At 45.2% G+C, this 21,205-nt stretch overlaps 1 protein-coding gene across 1 annotated transcript in view; it reads left to right on the forward strand.

Annotated features, from left to right (window-relative positions):
- Window positions 1–21,205, forward strand: part of XYLT1 (xylosyltransferase 1) — a 165,073-nt gene that overhangs the window by 41,092 nt on the left and 102,776 nt on the right. Inside the window, exon 2 of the mRNA XM_081169484.1 lies at window positions 13,269–13,307. Within this exon, the coding sequence (XP_081025610.1) occupies window positions 13,269–13,307 (39 nt within the window). The remainder of the gene's footprint in view (window positions 1–13,268; window positions 13,308–21,205) is intronic.

The following is a 21,205-nucleotide window of genomic DNA, read 5'->3' on the forward strand; positions in this document are numbered from 1 at the left end:
GATAATGCCAAGGTTGCAAATCTGATCCCTGTAAGGGCAGCTGCATATTTTTGCAACAACAATCTGCATGCTGCCCATCTGACTGGGTTGCCCAGCCATTCTGAGCGGCTTCCAACAATACAACATGAAACATTAAAAAGCTTCCCTATACAAGGCTGCCTTCAGATGTATTCTAAAGGTTGCATAGTTACTTATGTCCTTGACATCTGATGGGAGGGCATTCCACCAGGTGGGTGCCGCTACCAAGAAAGCCCTCTGCCTAGGTGACTTCACTTCTCATAGTGAAGGAAGGTCCTCGGAGCTGGACCTCCAAGTCCAGGCTAAACAACGGGGGTGGAGCCGCTCCTTGGAAGTATACAGGGCCGTTTAGGGTTTTAAAAGTCAGCACCAACACTTGTGAGTCTGTGTTTTGTTTTTCTTGTCCTGTAAATATAATAATTCTCTCTCACACGCACACACACAATCCCACTCTTGAATGTTTGAACTGATTGCACTGTGTTACAAACCAGCATGCCTCATGTTAGGATTTGGATTTAGGCCAGTGTGAACCGAGAGCAGAGCCCAGCTGTGAGTTAGCTCCCTCTCTCTCTTTCTCTGTGGGAGGCTTAAAACAAGAAGTAGTACTTCTGTAATAGTCCCTTGGGGGAAAGGATAATGAAACAACCAGGCTTAGAGTTAGTTCTCTTTCTGGAGGAAGTATTGCAGGAAGGGAAGCCTTTATACCACTACGGCATTCTGTTTTCTTGTTCCCTTTAGCCTCTGACATGAACTGTGACTCAGCCACCGAAAACGATAGGGCAGAAATTTGATTCAGTTCACATTTAAAGGTGAAATTGTAGCACCCTGCTTGTGGTTAACGCTTAGCTGGAATGAAATATTCAACGCAGCAATAGAGAAATTAAAATAATAATTTATTTGTCAGACAAATAAATGAGAGACACAGTGGTATATGGTTACCAAAGCTCTGCCCACTCTAGCCCTGATGGCCAGCACTTATATTTCCTCAGCCCAGCCCCCTTGCTCCTCCTTTGGCTGCCTCTGTCCAATCAGCCTGGTTGAAATTCCTATTGGCTGTTTGCTAGAACCAATCATAAAAGATACACCCACTTCCCATTACCTTTTATGGGAGACAAAGAGCTATATTTCCTTCTATCCATAAATGGCAGACAAGTAGCCATATATCTTACATTTGCCTCGACAAGGCACCTTAATTACCAGATCACCTTTTGCCCTATTGCCCCTTCACTCCAAAACAGATGGCTAAAACAGATGGCTCATGGTAACAGAGATCTTGGGTTCACCTTCTCACACACCATCAATGAAATAAGAATCTAACATAAGAATCTAACATTTCTTACTTTCTAAATCCTTTGCATAATTACATTAAGCCAATATATTTCATACATAACATAGATAGATTTTTAGAAGAAAATGAACTTAGTAAAAACAGTTTCAAAAGCAACCTCTTCAATTTACAACTCCCTTTCCCAGCCAGCTGCTTTTCCTATTAGCTCTTGCCCTTTAACCTTAGGAAGATATGGCTAGAGTCTGATGGGAGGCACATGGTATTATTTTCTGATAAACAATAAATCTTACTATTTACCAACTCTTAATTAGTGTTTTTGCAGCTTGATTGTATTCTGTAATATGTATGGTCAGTATGACCTTTGCTCCCAGCCTGTAATTCCCTTTTACAACTTTGAGGAACGTGTCTCCTGCTACTGCTATAAATCAGGGGGGCCCTTGAGCAGGAAGATAAACAACTGCCAGAGTACTCAGCCAGCTGCTTTATGTATGGCATGAAACATACAAACATTTGCAAATATATCTTTAAGCTCATTTTAAAATACAGGCCTTGATCAGATGCCTCAAAATCACGTTTTTCACCCTTTCCAGAGCAATATGCAAACCAAAATACAGTGGTACCTTGGTTTAAGAACAACTTAATTTATGAACAACTTGGATTAAGAACGCTGCAAACCCGGAAGTAGGTTTTTGGTTTGTGAACTTTGCCTTGGAAGCAGAATATGTTTCACTTCCTGTTAAGTGTGTTCCATTTGTAATCTGAGCCCCCCACTGTTAAGGAAAAGCACTCCTCGGTTTAAGAACGCTTTGGTTTAAGATCAGTCTTCTGGAATGGATTAAATTCGTAAACCAAGGTACCACTGTAAAGCCATCCTTTGGAATTCTCTGTATTTCACAATGCAGTTCTCCAGCCAAGCAACATGTAGAAAAAGAGCATTTGCTAAGGTCAAATGTGCATTGAAATGCATATATAAGGGAAATAACATATAAAATGCATTATAGTTGTGTATGAAAATGTGTACAATGGGAGAAATTTGCACTAAAATGCTGGTGTGTTTTCATTTGAACCTTTTTTAAAAGGAAGAATAAGTACACTTGGAAATGTGTAGAACTGAACTATAGGTTGGGGAAATGAGAAACAGAGAAATTGAAATTGGCAGATTCTCCCGGCCCTGGCTGTAATTTTGCAACAAGCTTTTGTTTCTGAGTGGGCAAGCTGATGTTCAGTCAGAGCTATGAAATTCTCCACTAATTTTCTGTGAGCTGCATTTGTTGGAGACAAAAAGATGACCTCCAATATACATCCATAAATTCCCTCTCAAGATACTGGCATGGGTTGCTGCCTAGCGTTCTTGTCTTGGTGGTCGTTGATGCGATAATATTGCATTAGTGGTGGATTCATACTGGACCATCTATATACATCATTCCACTTTGTTAGTTCCAGGGTGATTCCTCGATATTACAACATTATTGTCATCTGGAGCGGCCACTCTTGCACCGTGGTGCAACAAAAACAAGAGATGTAAAAAAAACAACACCAAACTGGAACATTTCGGCAGGAAGTTAGGGGACATGGATTGATGGGAAACGAAACAGCATGTCTGCCCTGAAAGTTTTGTCAGTGCAAAGGGTAACGAAAGCACGATCACAAATAACTGCCCCAGTACCACCCTAAGCCACAAATGCCCATTAGAAAGGATGCCAGAAGGAGACCTTAGAGAGTGATCTTATTGATTGTTATATGGGGTGGGGGGCGGGCTCTGGTTTTGGTGTCTTTTGTGTGAGTGATGGCACGTCCCCATTTGCCCAAGCTGAAAATCACCCCAGCTTGCTCTCCCTCTCTGCAGGCTTCTCCAAGTTCTCTTTATTAAACGGTATCATTTGTGCCATTGTCGGGGGAAAGATGGCTTTGCAAATGCCAAGCCGAGTATCACCGCAGCCCTATTGTGTGTCAGCTCCTGAAAGGAAAGATAAACCTGCTCGTTAATAAATTAAAACACTGGTGATCGCTCTCCCTGTAACATGTTATACAACATAGCTGGCTTGTGTAACTGACAGGTTCAAATATCTCCAGTGGACAGCTGTGTGATGCTGCCATCTCAGGCAAGCAGGGAGCAAAGAGGACCTGGGAGAATTGTCTCATAGAACAGCATTAGTATAGCTTTCCGTGGAAGTTGATGGATTTGAGTACTCTTGGAGCCCCTATGAATGCATCTTGTAAAATAGAAAAATTGTATTTTTGCTCCTTCTTTCCTGCAAGGTCTAGGTTTTCCCGTTTGTGTGTGTCTACGGACTCCAGTTTGCTTGTTCCAGATGCTATGTGGCAGCAGTGGGGAACATTTGACCCTCTGGAGGTTGCTGAACTACAACTCCCATCAGCCCCAGCAAGTGTGGTGAGGGGCCAGGGATAATGTTTTAATTATTACATGGAATGTGCCGCCTCAGATTTCTTGCATTCCCTTTTAAAATGTGTTTATCAGCAGCAGTTTTGTGGCTGGAAGCTGGCTTGTCTTCCTCTGAATGTTGGGCTTGATCTCAAGCCTTCAGATTTTAGTTGAAGACTGTTTATGGACGGGGTTGCCCAACTTCTCATGTGACGTGGACTGCAATAGTACTTCAACATGGAACCTGCAGGCTGCCCACTGCCTTGTGACGCGGGAGTGGGGAGCGAGGCCAAAATTTGACACACACCCTCATGCTGCCTTCCCAAAACCAGGCAATGGGAAGGAGGTATGGGGGCTGTGTGTGTGTGTGTGTAATGTTGCTGAGAGCCACCCAAAAAGGCTGCGAGGGCCACCCTGTGCTAACACATTCTCATGATATTTGTACCTTCTTCAAAAGGATGTTTACGTTAGCTGATGGTCCAAATCTTTTAGTAATAAGCCACATCAGTTAGGTCTTTCCATAAACGTTATTGATGTGCAAGGGTGTTGCCAAGCAAAATTTAGAGGACATACAAGGCTGCCTTGTACCGAGTTAAACTATCAGTCCACTTAGCTCCATATTGTCTACACTGACTGGCAGCCTCTCACCAAAGTTTCAGGCAGAGGACGTTCCCAGCCCTGACTGGGGATGCTGGGGATTGAACCTGGGACCTTCTGCATACAAAATAGATGCTGCGTCACTGAGCCATAGCCCTTTCCCACATAACCTCCGGTTTAAGGACATCCATGCACAACAACATTCCATGTTAACTGCTCATAAAATCTGCTCTGTGACTCATCTTGGTGTGTCTTTTGAGTTTTCGGAGGGTCCTGCTGATCATTTGGATAACCTGGCTGTTGCCAAACATCAGCTAACCTTTTCTAGGACTAGACTTGCCTTCCTTCTGCTGCACTGAGGGGCCATTTGGTGGGTAAGCCATATAACATAGGACTCTCCAGCAGGAATCAAGCAACGGAAACATGAGCACGTCTTTTGTTTGCATGTATGCAACAAACCACATTCAGTGAAACCACATTGTTGGGCTAATGTTTTATCACTGAAATTCCAATTGACTTCAGTGTTCATTATCTTCCTTTCTTTGAAGGAAATAAAGCAGTCCCCAACTGCTGCTAGAGATTAATGATTTACATCATCTGGGCAATGGGACGTTTGACCTTTATTTTATTTGATGAGATGATTATTTCAGGATCTGATTGGTAATTTCTCTGCCCTCCAGATATTTAAATGGGATGAATTGTAATGCAGTTTTAAAATCATGAGGAGATCGGGGGTGGGGAGGGAGAGAATGCGTATACAGGGCGCTGTTAATTTGGCTTTTCAAAAATACAGATGTGGAAACCCAATTGCAAAGTTTAAGATCTGGTGTAGATTAGTCCTACTCGGTGTAAGGCAGCCTCTTAAAGTGGAAACACAGGTTTCAGTCAGCACCTAGCTGTGAGCAGGGCCCTATGTGCCTCAGAGCTACTCATAAGTTTTCAAATTGGGGCTGGCGGCGCTTGCTTTTGAGAGTTCCCTTTCTTTAATATTTCTATGTAGGAGGTTGTCACCTGATGTCTCCCTGTAAAACATTGTCCTGGGTTGTCTCCAAACTATCAGCATTTTGCCGGAGGGATTCAATCACATACATCCCGCTCATCTAACGGGAGTGGCCACCAGGACCATAGAACACCGGTCCTGAGAGATCTGCATTGGCTCCCAGTACGTTTCCGAGCACAATTCAAAGTGTTGGTGCTGACCTTTAAAGCCCTAAACGGCCTCGGCCCAGTATACCTGAAGGAGTGTCTCCACCCCCTTAGTTCAGCCTGGACACTGAGATCCAGCGCTGAGGACCTTCTGGCGGTTCCCTCATTCTGAGAAGTGAGAATACAGGGAACCAGACAAAGGGCCTTCTTTGTAGTGGCACCCACCCTGTGGAACACCCTCCTATCAGATGTCAAGGAAAAGGCAGCTATCCTCCTATTTTTAAAAGACATCTGAAGGCAGCCCTGTTTAGCGAGGTTTTTAATATTTAATGCTGTATTGTTTTTAACACTCGATTGGGAGCCACCCAGAGTGGCTGGGGAAACTCTGCCAGATGGGCAGGGTATAAATAAATTATTATTATTATTATTATTATTATTATTATTATTATTACTACTACTACTACTACTACTACTATTACTATTATTACTATTACTACTACTACTATTACTGCTATCTAACTGGGTTGTCCCAGCCAGTCGGGGCAGCTTCCAACATATATAAAAACATAACAAAACATTAAACATTTTTTTAAAAAAATCCTCTGCAGGGCTGCCTTCAGATGTCTTCTAAAGGTTGTATAGTTACTTATCTCCTTGGATTAGGGTTCTCATAACTCCATACCCTGCAACATTTCTCCAATGAAAACAGGGACATCATAAGGAAAAGTGGGACATTCTGGGATCAAACGGGAAACCGGGACGGCTTCTGTAAATCCGGGACTGTTGCTGGGAAATAGGGACACAAGGGCCTGTGGTGTGGCTGTGGCCTAACCTCTGCATAAAGCTTCTTGCAAGCAGATCTGGATGAAAGTTCGATCAACAGGTTGTCTGAAGGGGCCCTTAGGCTTCAACCAGGAATTGCCCCCTTGTGTCATGACACCCCCCCCCCCCGGAGCTTTGGCTTTGCTTTCTCACATGTCCTGCTGTTGCAGTTATGACAGCTGCTCCCAGACTGTCTCACAGGCCTCGGGCTACAGGTTTGTTTTTTTCTGAGCTTGGCTGTCTTTGACACAGAGTACCTCTTGGAAACAAAGCTGCTGGAAACAAAGCTGTTGAAGTGGAAGTTTTTGAGGGAAGGAAAGGAAGAAGGGATGGAGGGGGAGCCCACACCATTGCTTCCCATTCTTGAAAGGCATCCATTGTGCCTGTCAAATGTGCGTTTCCACCAGCTGTTCCTTTTGCAATAGTGCTGGAAGATGCCCCAGTACTTTGAAATGCTGTGAGTTTGGCCTTCCTGCCTGTGAGAATAAGCCCCCGCTTCCCCCCTCTGAACCCCATGCTTTGATTAAACAGGACGTTTCTTAGCGGCGGTGGAAGCAAGAGGGTGTCAGGCCCGAACCTCAGCCTCTCTCATTTGGCCCACTAGATGCGATAACTTCTGCTTTGACAGCTGCACAAACGGCGACACGTCAGCTTACGGCACACGGTGTTTCTTTGCCCATTAGACAGGAAGTGTGGCGCTGGGTGCCAAGCCTATTTGCAGGTTCCCCAGCCGCAAAATAGCTCTCAGTTGTGTAGGAGCGGGTCCAGCTGAGGAGAGAAAGAAGCTATTCTTGTCAGGGTGTTGTGTATTGGAGAGAGGTGTGTGTGTGCGCTTAAAAAGAGAGTTTGTGCACATATATATATGGGATATTCAGGCATGGTATCTGTTGCCAGCTTGGCAAATAAGAATGCTTTACGTGAGTCAGGCATTGCCCAGGGTTTAACCCCCGAAGCAGAGAGCGGAAGGGGCTGCTTACGTAAACGAGCTCTTTCATTCTTCTTCTCCCTTTCTTGCAACTCCTGCTAACAATATCCCAGCTGCCATTCATGAAGGAGGGTGCCGGGAGGTTGGAGAGGATGAAAAGAGGGTCTCCGTGTAAGACCCTCTTTGCAGAGGATTTGGCAAATCCTGCTTCATTCCCAACCCCCATCCTGGCCCTCCTGCGAGAAGCAAATAGGAGAAGGAGCAGGGTTCTATTCATATTCCTTGGTTACCGAGAAAAAGGGGGTATTTTTCTTTACCCGGTGTCTCATTTGGGAGGAAGGAGGCAAACTTGGGTCTCCAGCTGTTTTTGGACTACAATTCCCATCATCCCTGACTACTGGCCCTACTAGCTTGAGATGATGGGAGTTGTAGTCCAACCGCCGGAGACCCAAGTTTGGGAAAGCCTGATCTAAAGAAAGGTGCAGTGTGTGGTTTATCAACCGCTGAATAACTGCAGTCTATACTCTATACATCTTGTGGTTGCGGTGAGACGGTCTTCCCAGGGACTCGTTGCAAGTCTTGTGCTTGTAACACAAGAAACCCCCTGCTGCTGGATCAGGCCAAAGGCCCATCTAGTCCAGGATCTTGTTCTCACCATGGTGAACTAGATGCCTAGGAAAAGTCCACAAACAGCACCTGAGCACAGCAGCACTCTACCCACTTGTGATTCTCAGCAACAGTAGAAGGAGAACATAGCCTTGTCCCCCCATGAATTTGCCTGGTCCCCTTTTAAAGCCATCCAGATTGGTGGCTGTCACTCCATCTTGTTGGAGTTGGGTTCCGTTCAGTTTAACTGTGGGCTGTGTGAAGTAGTTATTCTTGTTTGTTCTTCATCTTTGTTGGATGGCCTCACGTTCTAGTTTTGTGTGTGAGAGAGAAGAATATTTCTCAGCTCACTTTATCCACACTCTTCATCTCTTACCGTCTTCATACACTCTTATTGTGTCCTCTCTTACTCACCTTTTATATGATTAAAAAGTCCCCCAAAGCTCAGTGGTAGAGCAGATGCAGAAGATTCCAGGTTCAATCCATGGCATCTCCAGTTGAAAGAATTAAGTGGCAGGTTCTGGGAAGGAAAGTCCTCTGCCTGAGACCCCAGGCAGGTATATCAGGGGTGGGGAACATTATTGAACCTGGTGAAGATCTGTCCCACCCTCCACCAGCCATTTTTCTTAGGTGGGCAGGGTTGCCCACCTGATATCACCATGATATCAGGTGACAACTTCACATGGGCTCTTTTTTCAGTCTTCAGGATCTCATCCCGACCCACCGCTGACTGTTTTTGCCAAGTGTGGTATGGTAACTGGTCCAAGGTCAGCCCAAGAACTTCATGGCTGAATGGAGATTTGAACCTGAGTCTCAAATATGAGGTGTGTGTGTTTTGCTTTTGTTTCAGTTTAATCTTTTCAGTTATTCTGTGTATTTGCACATGCACGAGGGTATTTGTGCATGCACACACGCACACACTCATATATCTTCTGTTCAGTCAGCAGTTCTGCATCTCTGTTCTGTTTTGGACAGGCTCCAAGGCTCCCCGGGACTTCAAAACTTTCTGGCAGCAAACCCAAGCTTTGCTTCCACCTATTTTCATTGCTCTCTCCTAGAATTCCATTATCTCACAGCATGTTAAGCTAACACTTAAGAAACATTATTGCATGCCAAGGTCGTAATGGTGGAACCCTGGGGAGCGAGACCACACAATATGGTCTACAGGCACCATGATGTTTGACTTTTCTTTCTCCCTCCTTCTTAGCAGCTTAAATTCTGTTTGGTGTGTGTGTGTGTGTGTGTGTGTGTGTATAAATCTTCACTTTTGTTAATTGGATAGCACCCTTAATTGTAGAATAGAAGCTGTTGTGGTCTATTCTCTTAAGCTCTGTGGTCCAGGGCTGGTGTTTGATGCGAAGGTTATCAGTTTCTAACCGGAAATGTTACTGGAAAAACCTCTGCAGCGGGTGTGAGGAACCTTTGGCCCTCCAGCTGTTGTTGAACTACAACTCCCATTATCCTTTTTTAAGGGTCCAGGGCAGGGGCCACCCATGGGCCCTTCGAGGGCATTGGGGCCCAAGCTGCTGTCCATGTATGCAGGCAGCTCTTCAGGTAACCTAGTCAAAATCCATTTATAGGTCCATAAACAGGCCCCCAAACTGGGTAAGAAACGTCAAGCATTCAGAGGGGCCCAGAATTTTCTAATTGACAGGCTGTGTTGAGAAAGTAGCAGCAATTCTGTTTCATGAGTTGAGCTTTTGATTGCTTTTGGAAGCCATGCAGAGTTCCGTGTAGCTTATAGCATAAGTCTTCCTTGGCTCCGAGTTCAAAATCAAATTAGCGATGAATAGTTTCTGACAACTTTATCATAATAATGTAACGGTGATACCCAGTGCAGTGAATAGTTTAATTATTCCTCCTTTTGACAGACGAGTTTGGTGCCAGGAACTAAGTATATAATTGTTTTCTGTCTCTCTGGAATACAGTTTGGGTGCACCTGGAGCTTGCCCTCCTCTTCCTTTCATGTTGCCTTCCTTAGCTGTTAACAGGGCCTGAACAAAGTCATTCTGGACAGCTTAACCAACCATCTGCCAGACAATGGAATGGTTGGCCAGTAGTCATAATGCCCATTGCCAGGACCCAGGTTTTGGGGACCCTTGGGCAAGATGCCCAAACTGGAAGCCCCTACCTGAGTGGGCTCATTTCCTTCTCACTACCCATTTTATTGCCCCCCTTCCCTCTGGTCCAAGTCCATACCACCAGCCAGAGAGAGCAACATTCATATTCCAGCCAGGCAAAAACACTCAAGGAGGGTGTGAAGGAGGACTTGTGAGGGAAGTGGTTTGGGGAGAGGAGGTGTGGCCTGAGGGGAGTTTTGAGAGCCTGAGGTTCCCCACTCCTGCTCTTCACATTTGTCTGGAGAGAGGAACATGCTAAGAGATGATGGAGGAGTTGAGTGGCAAGACATCCAGGGACAATAATGGGCCCTCTGCAGGTAGCCAGCAGTGCCAGCTCCGACACTAGTCCTGGTAATGGCAGTAACCAAAATGTGAGTGATTTCTTTGAAGTAGCTTTTCTTGTAACATGTAAGGGCCAGTGCCGTATTTATGTTGGGACTTCAACTGGCATTCAACCAGCAGTCTTAGAGATGGGAACCCTCATGCCTTCCCAGAGCACTGCATGGAAGTGCTTGGAAGATGCTCAGTGCTCCCCTTCTCCTTCTACCCAGCTTATCTCGAGGACCACCCTTCTCTCTACTGATATGGCTTCTTCCGAAAACTCTTTCAATGCTCTCTTCCAGGAAAGTGACTGTCAGGGAACTGCCATCAGTGTCTGAGGGAGAGAGCAAGCTCCAAAGGGATTCCAGAGAGCGTCCCGGGAGTGGGAGAGGCAGCCCATCTTCTGGGGAAGAGAATCAGCATAGCTCCAGTGGAGAAGGGGGGCAGACGGGGGAATCAGCGAGGCGGTCCCATGACTCCTTGACCGGTGAGGAGAGGAAGGGTCCTTCGCTGCCTACGCCCTCCTTGCGCAGAAGGCTTCCGCGCAGGGAGAGTAGGAGGAGACTTGGCGTCAAAGAGCTTTTTTGCTGGAAGAAGTTTAAGAAATGCCCACTGACGGATTCTGCCAGCGATTGAGACAGTCACGGGCGAGTGGCTGCCCGGACAGGAAAGGCTTATGCACGAGCAACCCCTAGAACCATTACAGTGACCTTAGAAGAGGGCATCAGAAGCTGCCTCAGACTGAGTCAGACCTGTTTATCTCAGTTCCATGTAGCTTGACTGGCAAGGACTTAATAGGAATTCAGACAAGGTTGTCTTCCAGCCCTACCTGGAGATGCCAGAGACTGAACCTGGGACCTTCTACATGCAAAGCAGATGTTCTGCCATTGAGCTGCTAACCTTCTGGGTCTTACCTAGCAGTGCAGATGTCCCTGTTCAGCTTTGTCACTGCATCCCTGTAGCTTTCCTAAGCAAGACACATCAATCAAAGAATCATAAAGAGCTAGAATGGGCTGCTGGGGGCATGTAGTCCAACCCTTGTCATGGCAGAGCTGACAGTCAGTTTAGGCAGCTCCCAGCTAGATGGCCCAGTGGTCTCACTTGGTATGATGCAACTTCCCGAGTACCGAATGCAGCCACTGGTCATTGGAGGACAGGACACAGCTCAGTGGTAGAACACAGATTTTGTATGCAGAATGTCCCATGTTCAACCTCCAAGAAGTACAGTGGTACCTCAGGTTACATACGCTTCAGGTTACATACACTTCAGGTTACAGACTCTGCTAACCGAGAAATAGTGCTTCAGGTTAAGAACTTTGCTTCAGGATGAGAACAGAAATCGTGCTCCGGCGGTGCAGCGGCAGTAGGAGGCCCCATTAGCTAAAGTGGTGCTTCAGGTTAATAACAGTTTCAGGTTAAGAACGGACCTCCGGAATGAATTAAGTACTTAACCCGAGGTACCACTGTATAGCTGGGGGAGACTCCTGTCTGAAAATTGCTGCCAATAGGCATAGACAATACCAAGGACCCAGATAGATCAGCTTCCTGTCCTCACTAGATGAATACGAAAGTTGCTTCCCAGAATTATTAATGTTTCTTTTAGCATGGAATCGTGCAGCTATAAAGCCATGCCTCATCAGGTTCATAAAGAGGAAGAGGAGCATGACAGTTACCTGTTGCTATTTTGCCCGGCGGCTCTTCAGGAGTAGATTTGCAGGTAGTTGCAATAACCAAGATGGTTAGAATTCTTCATCTCGGAGGGAGTGGGGGTGAGCCCCCACCCCCATGAAGTGACAAGCAGGAACCAACTGTAAACAGAAGCCTTCTAATTCCGACAGGCGTGATGGATGAAAGAGAGAGCATCATTGACCTGGTTTCACTTCGTTAAGCTTTCCAATTAAGCAGGGGTGCGATAGAAAACGAGTCTGCAGGAATATCTGCAGCCATCAAGCACAGATGTTTTGCAGAAGTGTGCATGTTTCTTTTGTACTTAACAAACAAACAAACACAACTATTTTCCTTAAAAAAAGAAAAATCTCATTGAGCTTGGGGAGGGGGCAGGGTTCTTAAATTCCCATCTTCTTCCCAGAATTTGAGTTCTGGAAAACATGGTCATAGTGGCTAGTACGCAGAGTAGTACAGTGGTACCTCGGGTTACATACACTTCAGGTTACAGACGCTTCAGGTTACAGACTCCGCTAACCCAGAAATAGTACCTCGGGTTAAGAACTTTGCTTCAGGATGAGAACAGAAATCGTGCTCCGGTGGCAGCAGGAGGCCCCATTAGCTAAAGTGGTGCTTCAGTTTAAGAAAACAGTTTCAGGTTAAGAACAGACCTCCGGAACAAATTAAGTACATAACCCAAGGTACCACTGTACTAGCATTGGATACAACCCTTTGTTCTTGGATTATTTCTGACATACATTGACTGAGATAAAAACTTGGAGCTGAACATTTCAGTCCTACTGGAAATTATGTCTGAGGACATTAAGGGGTGGGGCAGGCACTTGCTCCCCTTCCACATCACACCATTGAATGGAAACTGCCTTACGCTATGCAGTGAGGAGACCACCAGAACGTTTTCAGCCTCCTCTTGAGCCAGAGGACAGGGATTTAGAGCTGCTCTTGATCCCAGTTCTGGGACCGAAGGAGCTCCAGCTTATCCTCAGGAATGTAAGGAGGCAGCGATTTCCATCCTGTTCTGGATTCATGGCAATCAGCACTGTTTCTATTCTGCTACAGTTCGGCTTCCAGTGAAATCTTTTTTTTTTCCCCTCCCCTTCTTTTTTTTTGTCTTGCTATTTGCTGCAACCAAAACATACAAAGTTAATTAGATAATTAATTTTAGTGAATTTCAATGAAAGGGAAATGTCAAAAACAAAGCAGAAAAATAATGTATTGGCTTATGTAATGTTTGTGGACTAACCCCCCCCCCCAATACTATGAATATTAATAAATAATAATAATAATAATAATAGGTATGTCTACTTGCAATTGGCCTCTTTGAAATAATCCATTTATTCTTCTGTGTTCTTCTTGCAGGATCAGCCTCTCAATCCTTACAAAGGCTTGGAAACCCAGGTTAGTTCTTTATTATCATGTCCTCTTCTTGAAGTCTTTATTCAAATTCTGGGATGTTCTGGCATGCCCTTCCTTTGAAAGCCAGCAAAGCCAGGATGTCGCCTGTCATTACATCTCGACTGTGCCTTGTTGAAAAGTGTACATTTTGTCAGTTCTAAGGATGTCATTCCCACCTTGGAGGTGAAGCAACCTATTTGCACTGCACTTTCTGTATCGTCTCTTTATTTCTTTGCTCATCCTCCCAGACAGATGGCACGTTGGGAAGGAAGACAATGGCGTCTCTTTTCAGATTTTCACCTTCAGTGTAAAAAAATGCATCGTGTGTCAGACGTTGCTTTTAAGGTCACCACGATGGGAAGTCTTTCACATATTCAGTGAGAGACATGTTCAGTTTATTTATTATTTATTAAACAAAATGTTGGACCACTTTGCACCATAAAGCCATTGAAGTGGGTAAGAGTGGGGAGAACAGAGTACAAGACAGACACACAAGCTCTAGGCATAATAAAATCAGTTCAGCAAACTCTGAAACAATAAAACCATCCATACAAACTCTATAAACAACAAAACAATTTCATCAGGCTTCCATAAATGACTGAGTCATATATTTGCAGCCCTTTGTGTGATGGTGTCATTAAATTCCCTTCTTCATTTCTTTGATTGGGGGGGGTGACAATTATCTTGGTGACAGGGATGCAGCGAGATGGCACAGATTTAATCCGTTTGCCTCAAGTGTGTCTGATATCGTTGGCAGCTAGAATAAGTATTTCTGCCCTTGCCTCCTGATCTCTTAGGGTGGTATCCAAAGCTAGTCCTACTGAGAGTAGACCCATTGAAATTAGTGGCCTTCACAAACTTAATTTCAGCAGATCTTCTCTGAGTTGCCTACAACCTTTAACTCTTATTGACAGATCTTCTTTTTATGCCATTGGCTTAGCTGCTGTGATGTCACAGCAGCAACTCATGGAAGCTGAGTGCTAGCTACAGTCCACAATGAAGCTGCTGTTAAACTGCTTCACCTTTTGCCCATGGGCAGTAGGTTTTAGAGGTTGTTAAAAGGAACTTGGCTTGTGTGGTTTTCTGTGGCTATTTCATAGCCGCCTGTTGAAGAGGGAAGAGGATGGTTGCAGCTTGTGCATAGAATGGCTTTTAAAAAGTGTACTGGTGGGAGTGGTGTCTACCACAACTTTACCTCATCATTGAGTAAAAACAACCAGCGCTGCTACCGGGCAAAGACCTTTCCAAAGCTTTTTAGATGTGATTTCAGTTCTGCCAAGTAATTCTGCCGATGCTACTTTTGTGATTTTGTGACCTCAGTTTATTTTGTCATCAGTGCGTGTAGTGTGTGCGTTGTTGTTAATCATTTTATTCATTTTTTTTAACCACCCTGAGAACATGATTCAAGGCAGTGTAAACCTACTTTAGAAACCAAAAAAGGGGGGGTTAAGAGCAGCATGCCTCTTAGGAATGGGGGACAAATTCAATTTAATTTGAATATAACAGTGAACCTGCCTAATAATTCACACTTTCTGGAACAGTACAATGCAAGCATCCTTCAAAACAGGAAATTATTTGCATTTTCCAATGCTGTTCTCCAGCCCAATAAATGTGTGCAAAAATGCGTGTAGTGAGATCAATGGGCAGGGAATTCCAGAGAGTAGGTGCTGCTGCCACACTGTAGCTTGGATTCCTTGGAAGCGTGGAACAAAAGTCATGTGGCAACTGTAAAAAATGCCAGTTATCCAATTGGTCACATGATTGCTAATGGTGGTGGTTTGGGGAAAGGGAGCCAAAATGGCACCCAATCTTACCGAGACTGGTGAATCTTTCCTGCCTCAGTTCCTCCCTGAACACAGCTAGGTAGTGTGCGCATGTATGTGCGCATGCATACAGTTGACTACAGTAGACATCAAGCATTTTAAAAGTCAGGAATTGCCAAGCCTGAGGCCTGTGGTTTTCCATTTAGCCACAGAGCGTGTATAAAATGTCTTTGGCATCTGCCCTTCTAATTTGCCTTCCCCAACCCGAATGTAGTTCAGCCTTCATGCGTATTAATTCCTTGCTAAGTGAGTGCCAAGGCGAATGCCAGCTGGCTTTCAAAGACTCTGTGGTCCGGTCCCCCCCCCCCCCACACACTTTTTTTCCAGGAGGACATAAATATTTCCAGCAGGCAGAAGAAACTGTGCTTATACACTCACACATGCACACCTGTTCTTAAATAATTAAGATAGAGATTAAGTGTGTGGTTCTACATATGGATAAGAGCAAATGGGGGAATTGCTGGGTGTGTTTCAGAGCTGGGACTTCTCAGCCAACTGTTTTGCTAGTCTCTTTTATTTGAGATCTATTACGGGGGCCGGGAAACAGCTTTTCATGTGCGCCGTCTTTGTACCTTGCGGTGCTGAGACCGAGTCAAAGCAGTTCAAAAGCAGGAACTGAGATCAAGGAGGGCTTACCGGGGAGACAAAACTCAAATGATCGTGTTTTGCATGTTGTGAAAGGGCCAGAGTTTGAGCATCAAGAGAGATGATCATCGGAGGCAAAAAGATTTGGTTTTTGCTGCATTTTCTTCTTCTTTTCTGAAGCCATATTTCTCATGTTCAAAGCTGGCAGCAGAAAGTACGGAGGAGGAAATCTCCCATGGCTGTCAAGCAAACTCTGCATTAGGTTCTGACTTAAACTATTGCACTTACTCCCATGTGTGTATGTTTTGAAAAGAAGAGCACATAGCAGGTTTGAAATGTTCGATGCAGCTGATTTTTTGTGTGTTTGTGTGCGTGTAGCAATATCTAATGTAAATCTATTAATTTTCCACATCACACACAAAACACCATATTGCACAACACATCATTCACTTTGCTTTAAAATAGTGTATCACATTCTTACAGTTCACTCCAGTTCCCCCCCCCCCCCGCATATTGCCATGAGATCTCAGGAGGTTATAAACACAATGTTCTTGATGCATATAATCCAAAAATGTTTGCCACACATTATAGCAAAGATGGGGGTTAGAATTCCCTTTGGTCTCACCAATCTGGCACGTCAGCTTTTCAGCCAGGGCTATTGTCCATGCTCTGAATGCAACTGATTCTTGAAAGGTTGTAAAGCCCTATTACCTCTGGCTGCAGAAGTTTGAGGAATAATGGTGGTACTAAGCCAGGAATAGTAAACATGATGCCTTCTAGATATTGTTGGACTCCAACTCCCATCATCCCCAGGCAGCATCAGCAGTGGTCGGCTGCGATGCATAAATATAGGATGGGGGACACCTGGTGTGGCAGGAGTTCAGGTGAAAAGGACCTAGGGGTCTTAGTGTTTGTCATGAGTCAACAGTGATGCAACAGTGAAAAAAAGCTAATGGTTTTGTGTACCAGATCAAGGGAAGTAATAGTATCACTTGGAGTCCTGAGTCCAGTTCTGGGCACCAGAGTTTTAAGAAGGATGTTGACAAGCGGGAATGTGTGTAGATGAGGGCAACCAAGAAGATCAAGGGTCTGGAAACCAAACCTTATCAGGAACAGTTGAGGGAGCTGGGTATGTTTAGCCTGGATAAGAGGAGACCAAGAGGTGATATGAAAGCCATCTTCAAATACCTAAAGGGCTGTCACATGGAGATGGAGCAAGCTTGTTTTCCTGCTGTTCCAGAGGGTAGAACCCAAACCACTGGATTCAAATCACAAGAAAGGTGATTCTGACTAAACATCAGGAAGAGCTTTCTGATGGTAAGAGCTGTTGACAGTGGAATGGACTATCTTGGAAGGTGGTGGGCTCTCCTTCCTTGGAGGTTTTTAAGCAGAGGTTGGATGGCTACCTGACAGGGATTGTTTAGCTGTTTTGCTGCATTGCAGGGCATTGCACAAAGATGACCGTTTGGGTCCCTTCCAACTCTACAATTCTGTGATGCCATGATGGGTGTCACAGTCCAACAGCACTTGAAGGGCACTGGCTGCCCCTGTGCTAAAGGACTGGAAAGGAGGGGTGGATAAAAAGAAATCTGATTTCATAACTCCTCTTATAATCCGTATGTCCAATACTTGTGAGCAGCAATTTCAGGATAAGAGCATCATGGGACATTGCTAGTTGTCCACCAGCTTTAGTTTGCTGTTGGCCATGTTTGGGGCAAAGGGTTGTTGCACAGTGGTGGTGCATCTGCCTTGCATGCAGAAGGTCCCTGGTTCAGTCCCAGCATCTCCTGGTAGGGCTGGGAAAATCTCTGTCTGTAACCCTGCAGAGCCACTGTCAATCAGTGTAGACCAGGATTTCCCAAACTTGGGTATCCAGCCGATTTTGGACTATAGTTCCCATCATCCCTGACCACTGGTCCTGCTAGCTAGGGATGATGGGAGTTGTAATCCAAAAAAACCTGGAGACCCAAGTTTGGGAAACACAGGTATAGATTGTACGGAGGTAGATAGACCAGTAGTCTGGCTTTGTATGTATATGGCAGCTTCCCATGTTCTTCAAAGTAAATGCAAGAAAAAATCAAATCAGTTGATGGCTTTCCTTTAGGTCTTCCATTATCTACTCTCCAGATGAGTTAGTGATTATCAGGCCATTGCTGATCTAGAATATGTTGCCAGCAAGGGGTGTGGGTGGATGAGTGAAAAGCAGCAGTTAACCATGCAGTTTGTACTATTAGACTAATAAATTGGATTTACTGGAAAATTTTACAATGATATAGTATTAACTCCCAACTCGTTGATGCTTCCAGAAGTCTTATTAACGTCAGTTTCATAAATATTCTCCCTTTCCATTTTTATTATTATGCTCAAGGCAATTTTCATCAAAACTGACAAACGTGTAACAGCAATGAACACATCAGCCTGTGAAACAATTACACCACAATATACACAGAACAATGGAATAAACTGAAACTGTTCATAATAATAAGACAGTAGACATAAATATCAAGACACTGATATCTGGTAAAAGAAATTATTTTTTGAAATATTACTCAGTATAATAATCAGTAAAGTCAACCACATCAATCAGTTTATAATTCCATGTTCCCAGGGATTGGCCTTTGCCACCCAGCAGTGGAGGGAGAGAGCAGCCAGCGTCTCAGTCTCCCATATGGCAGGAAATGCTTTTGCATGTGAGACGGAGAATTTGTGCGGGAACTTAGGAGCCAATCAGTGTGCACGCTGGGTATGTTATAGAAATCTTCACAGCGTTCTATTGGCAGAAGAGGCATTAGGCTGCAACATTAGTGAGGAGGAGTGCCCTTCCTGATCTCTTAAGGGATCTTGGATCAGAAATCCAGTTCAGGGGCTGATGGGCCACAGCACCCTCTGTCAGGAGTCAGGTGGTGGAGTCTACCAGAATCAGTTTGCGCCATAGGCAGACCCCAACAACAGTTGACTCACAGGTGGGCTGCGTGGATCAGGGATGACAGAAGTTATAACATCTGGAGGGCCACAGTTCCTCATCCATGGTTTAGGTTAGCCTCTTCTCCACAGGTACGTGGGCGCTGCTACATCATGGTCGCTGTTGAAGGGTCGGAAAGGAATTTTCCTGCATTGGCAGGTTTTGCCTTTCCCGTAGCAAAACATCACAACTTTGGCAGTTTCAGGCCTTGGGCGGAATCCTTTAGACTATCTTCCTAAAGGGGGGGGACATAAAGCAGTGACCCCCCCTTGTGGCAGTGATCCCAGGGTTCCCTGTTAAAGGGGTCTTGAGGGGAGGCATTGGCCATACGCCAAGAGCTTGTCATTGCTCTCCCCTGTGATGGTGGCAAAACGGGGGGCGGGCTCTCTGCTTGAACATATGTTCTCCAGAGCCAGCCCAATCCCCACACATTCTGGATAACCCTGATGTCTCCCAGAGTCCCGGTTGGGGACTGGGAAAGATAAACGCCCAGTGCCTGAGCCAAGTTCTCCCTACATCTGAACCTTAATAAAGTTGTGGCCAATTTTAATCCCATAGCATGTTGTCTTGAGTCATTATTCCACTCGGGGGTTGCCTGGGGTTGGGGAGACTCCTCCTGTCCACGCAAAATCTTTATAGCCAAGGAAACATTTGAACCATGGCCAAAGCTCAAGAAGGCTGCATGCAGGACTTGCCCCAAAGAACCATGGGAATTGTAGTTTATTCAGGGTACTGTGAGTTATAGCTCTGTGGGGGATTAACCACAGTTCCCAGGATTCTTTGGCGGAAGTCATGCGTTTCAAATGAATAGTATGTACGCACCCTAATAGGACAGCTGTGGGTCATGTAAACTTTCAAAGTTACATAGCCCCTACTTCTGTAGAACCTGAAAATAACTTTATAGAAAGCTGATACCTCAAATCTTGATAATAAAGCGGCAACAAATCAATTAAGTTTTATCAGTAAGCTCCAGATCGGCTTCATGGTAACCTTTCAAAGCTGCCTTTTTCTTTTGACTTTGAAAACCCAGAAACGTGTCACTTGAGAGCTGGAAGAAATGGAGGTCGCCACCTTTTATTTTTGGCATCAAACTGATGACTGGCAGAAGTCTTCTCCCCCCCTCCCCCCCCGGCCGCCCACCACATTTTTTTTTTAATAAAAAAAATTCATTTATCCCAATCAAAGAGTTTGAGCACATACAGCATTCTTCACAGTTTGACCTTTTAAAACTGTCAGAATGATATTAAACTGGGAGCATTATCATCTTATTTCGACTTGCCAGCCAGGGTGCCGTCTAAATCCTGCTTCGAATGGCGACTTTTTAATGTGACCTTTGGCAAGTTGCTTGTGTCGCAGCCTCACAAGGACATGTGGCTTGGAGTTGTTGTGTTGGAGACAAAGCCTCAGAACTGGCATCCTCCCTGCAGCCGTTGGAGAGGGTGGAAGTCACCGTTTCCACCCAAGGAGCTGTGGGGTTAAGCTCTTGTTACGACGATTATTGTCGTTTCCTTAATTGCCTTCCAAGCAACAGTCATGAGGCAATTTACACATTAGATTATTAGAAGCGGTTAAAAAAACACAAAAACAGCCATTACCTCATAAAATAAATTCTCAAGAGACTACATGCTGAATTGAATGTTAACAACAAAAACTGACCCGATACAGAAAAAGAACAAAATAAATGCTATGAATACAAAAATAAAGCCGTATTTCATTGGGACTTTCCATCTCCATAATAGACCTTTCATAAAGATAACAAATGGCCGACAAATGGAGGCAAACTCCATAGGTTCAGCTGCATCCAGAGATACTCTTAATTTTATAAGTCAGGTTTTTTTTTTCTAGGAATTAGAATAAACATTACTTTGTGGAACCAGATATTTAAAGACAAACCCTAGGACTCCCTGTGATATGGTCAAAGGGGCAGCTACTGATAGAAAAATGACAAGCGGTTTGCATATTGTCAGGGGTTCAGGGACAGAGGCACAGGTGAGGGGGGAGACGGAGAGCGATGGGGAAGAATCCCAGGACTGTGAGGAAGAGGAGGACAATGACTTGAGGTCTTCCATGAGTCTCTCAAGTGAATCGGAGGATTCCCAGAAGGGGGCGCCCCTAGTCAAGCCAAGGGGGTTCACAAGGGGGACATGCCAGGGGCAGGGAAGCAGCAGGGAAACCCCGAGTGGGAGTGGGAGATCGGGGCCGGCTTCCCAGCAGGAACGAAGTGAAGAGAGTGGAGCTCCCAGTGTGACACACGGAGCAGAGCAGGAAGGAGACAGGGGAAGGAGATCGGGGCAGAACGTCCTGCCGGAAGAGGCGGACAGTAGTACAGGGAGTAGTGTAAGTGTCAAGAGGAAGGTCAGGGGTAGCGAACGCGCGCCAAGTTCAAATGTGGAGGTGCGCGGAAATGGAGAGAGCCCGGAGGAGGAGCCTGGCCCCAAAGCACGAAGGAGAGGGGGACAGGCATCTGAGGAATCCGCTTCAGGAGAGAGCAGGAGGGAAGGGACCCAGGGGGGCAGAAAGACCCTGCGGAA

The sequence above is a fragment of the Podarcis bocagei genome, assembly GCF_964188305.1.
Source record: "Podarcis bocagei genome assembly, chromosome: 14".
NCBI classification, from domain to species: Eukaryota; Metazoa; Chordata; class Lepidosauria; order Squamata; family Lacertidae; genus Podarcis; species Podarcis bocagei.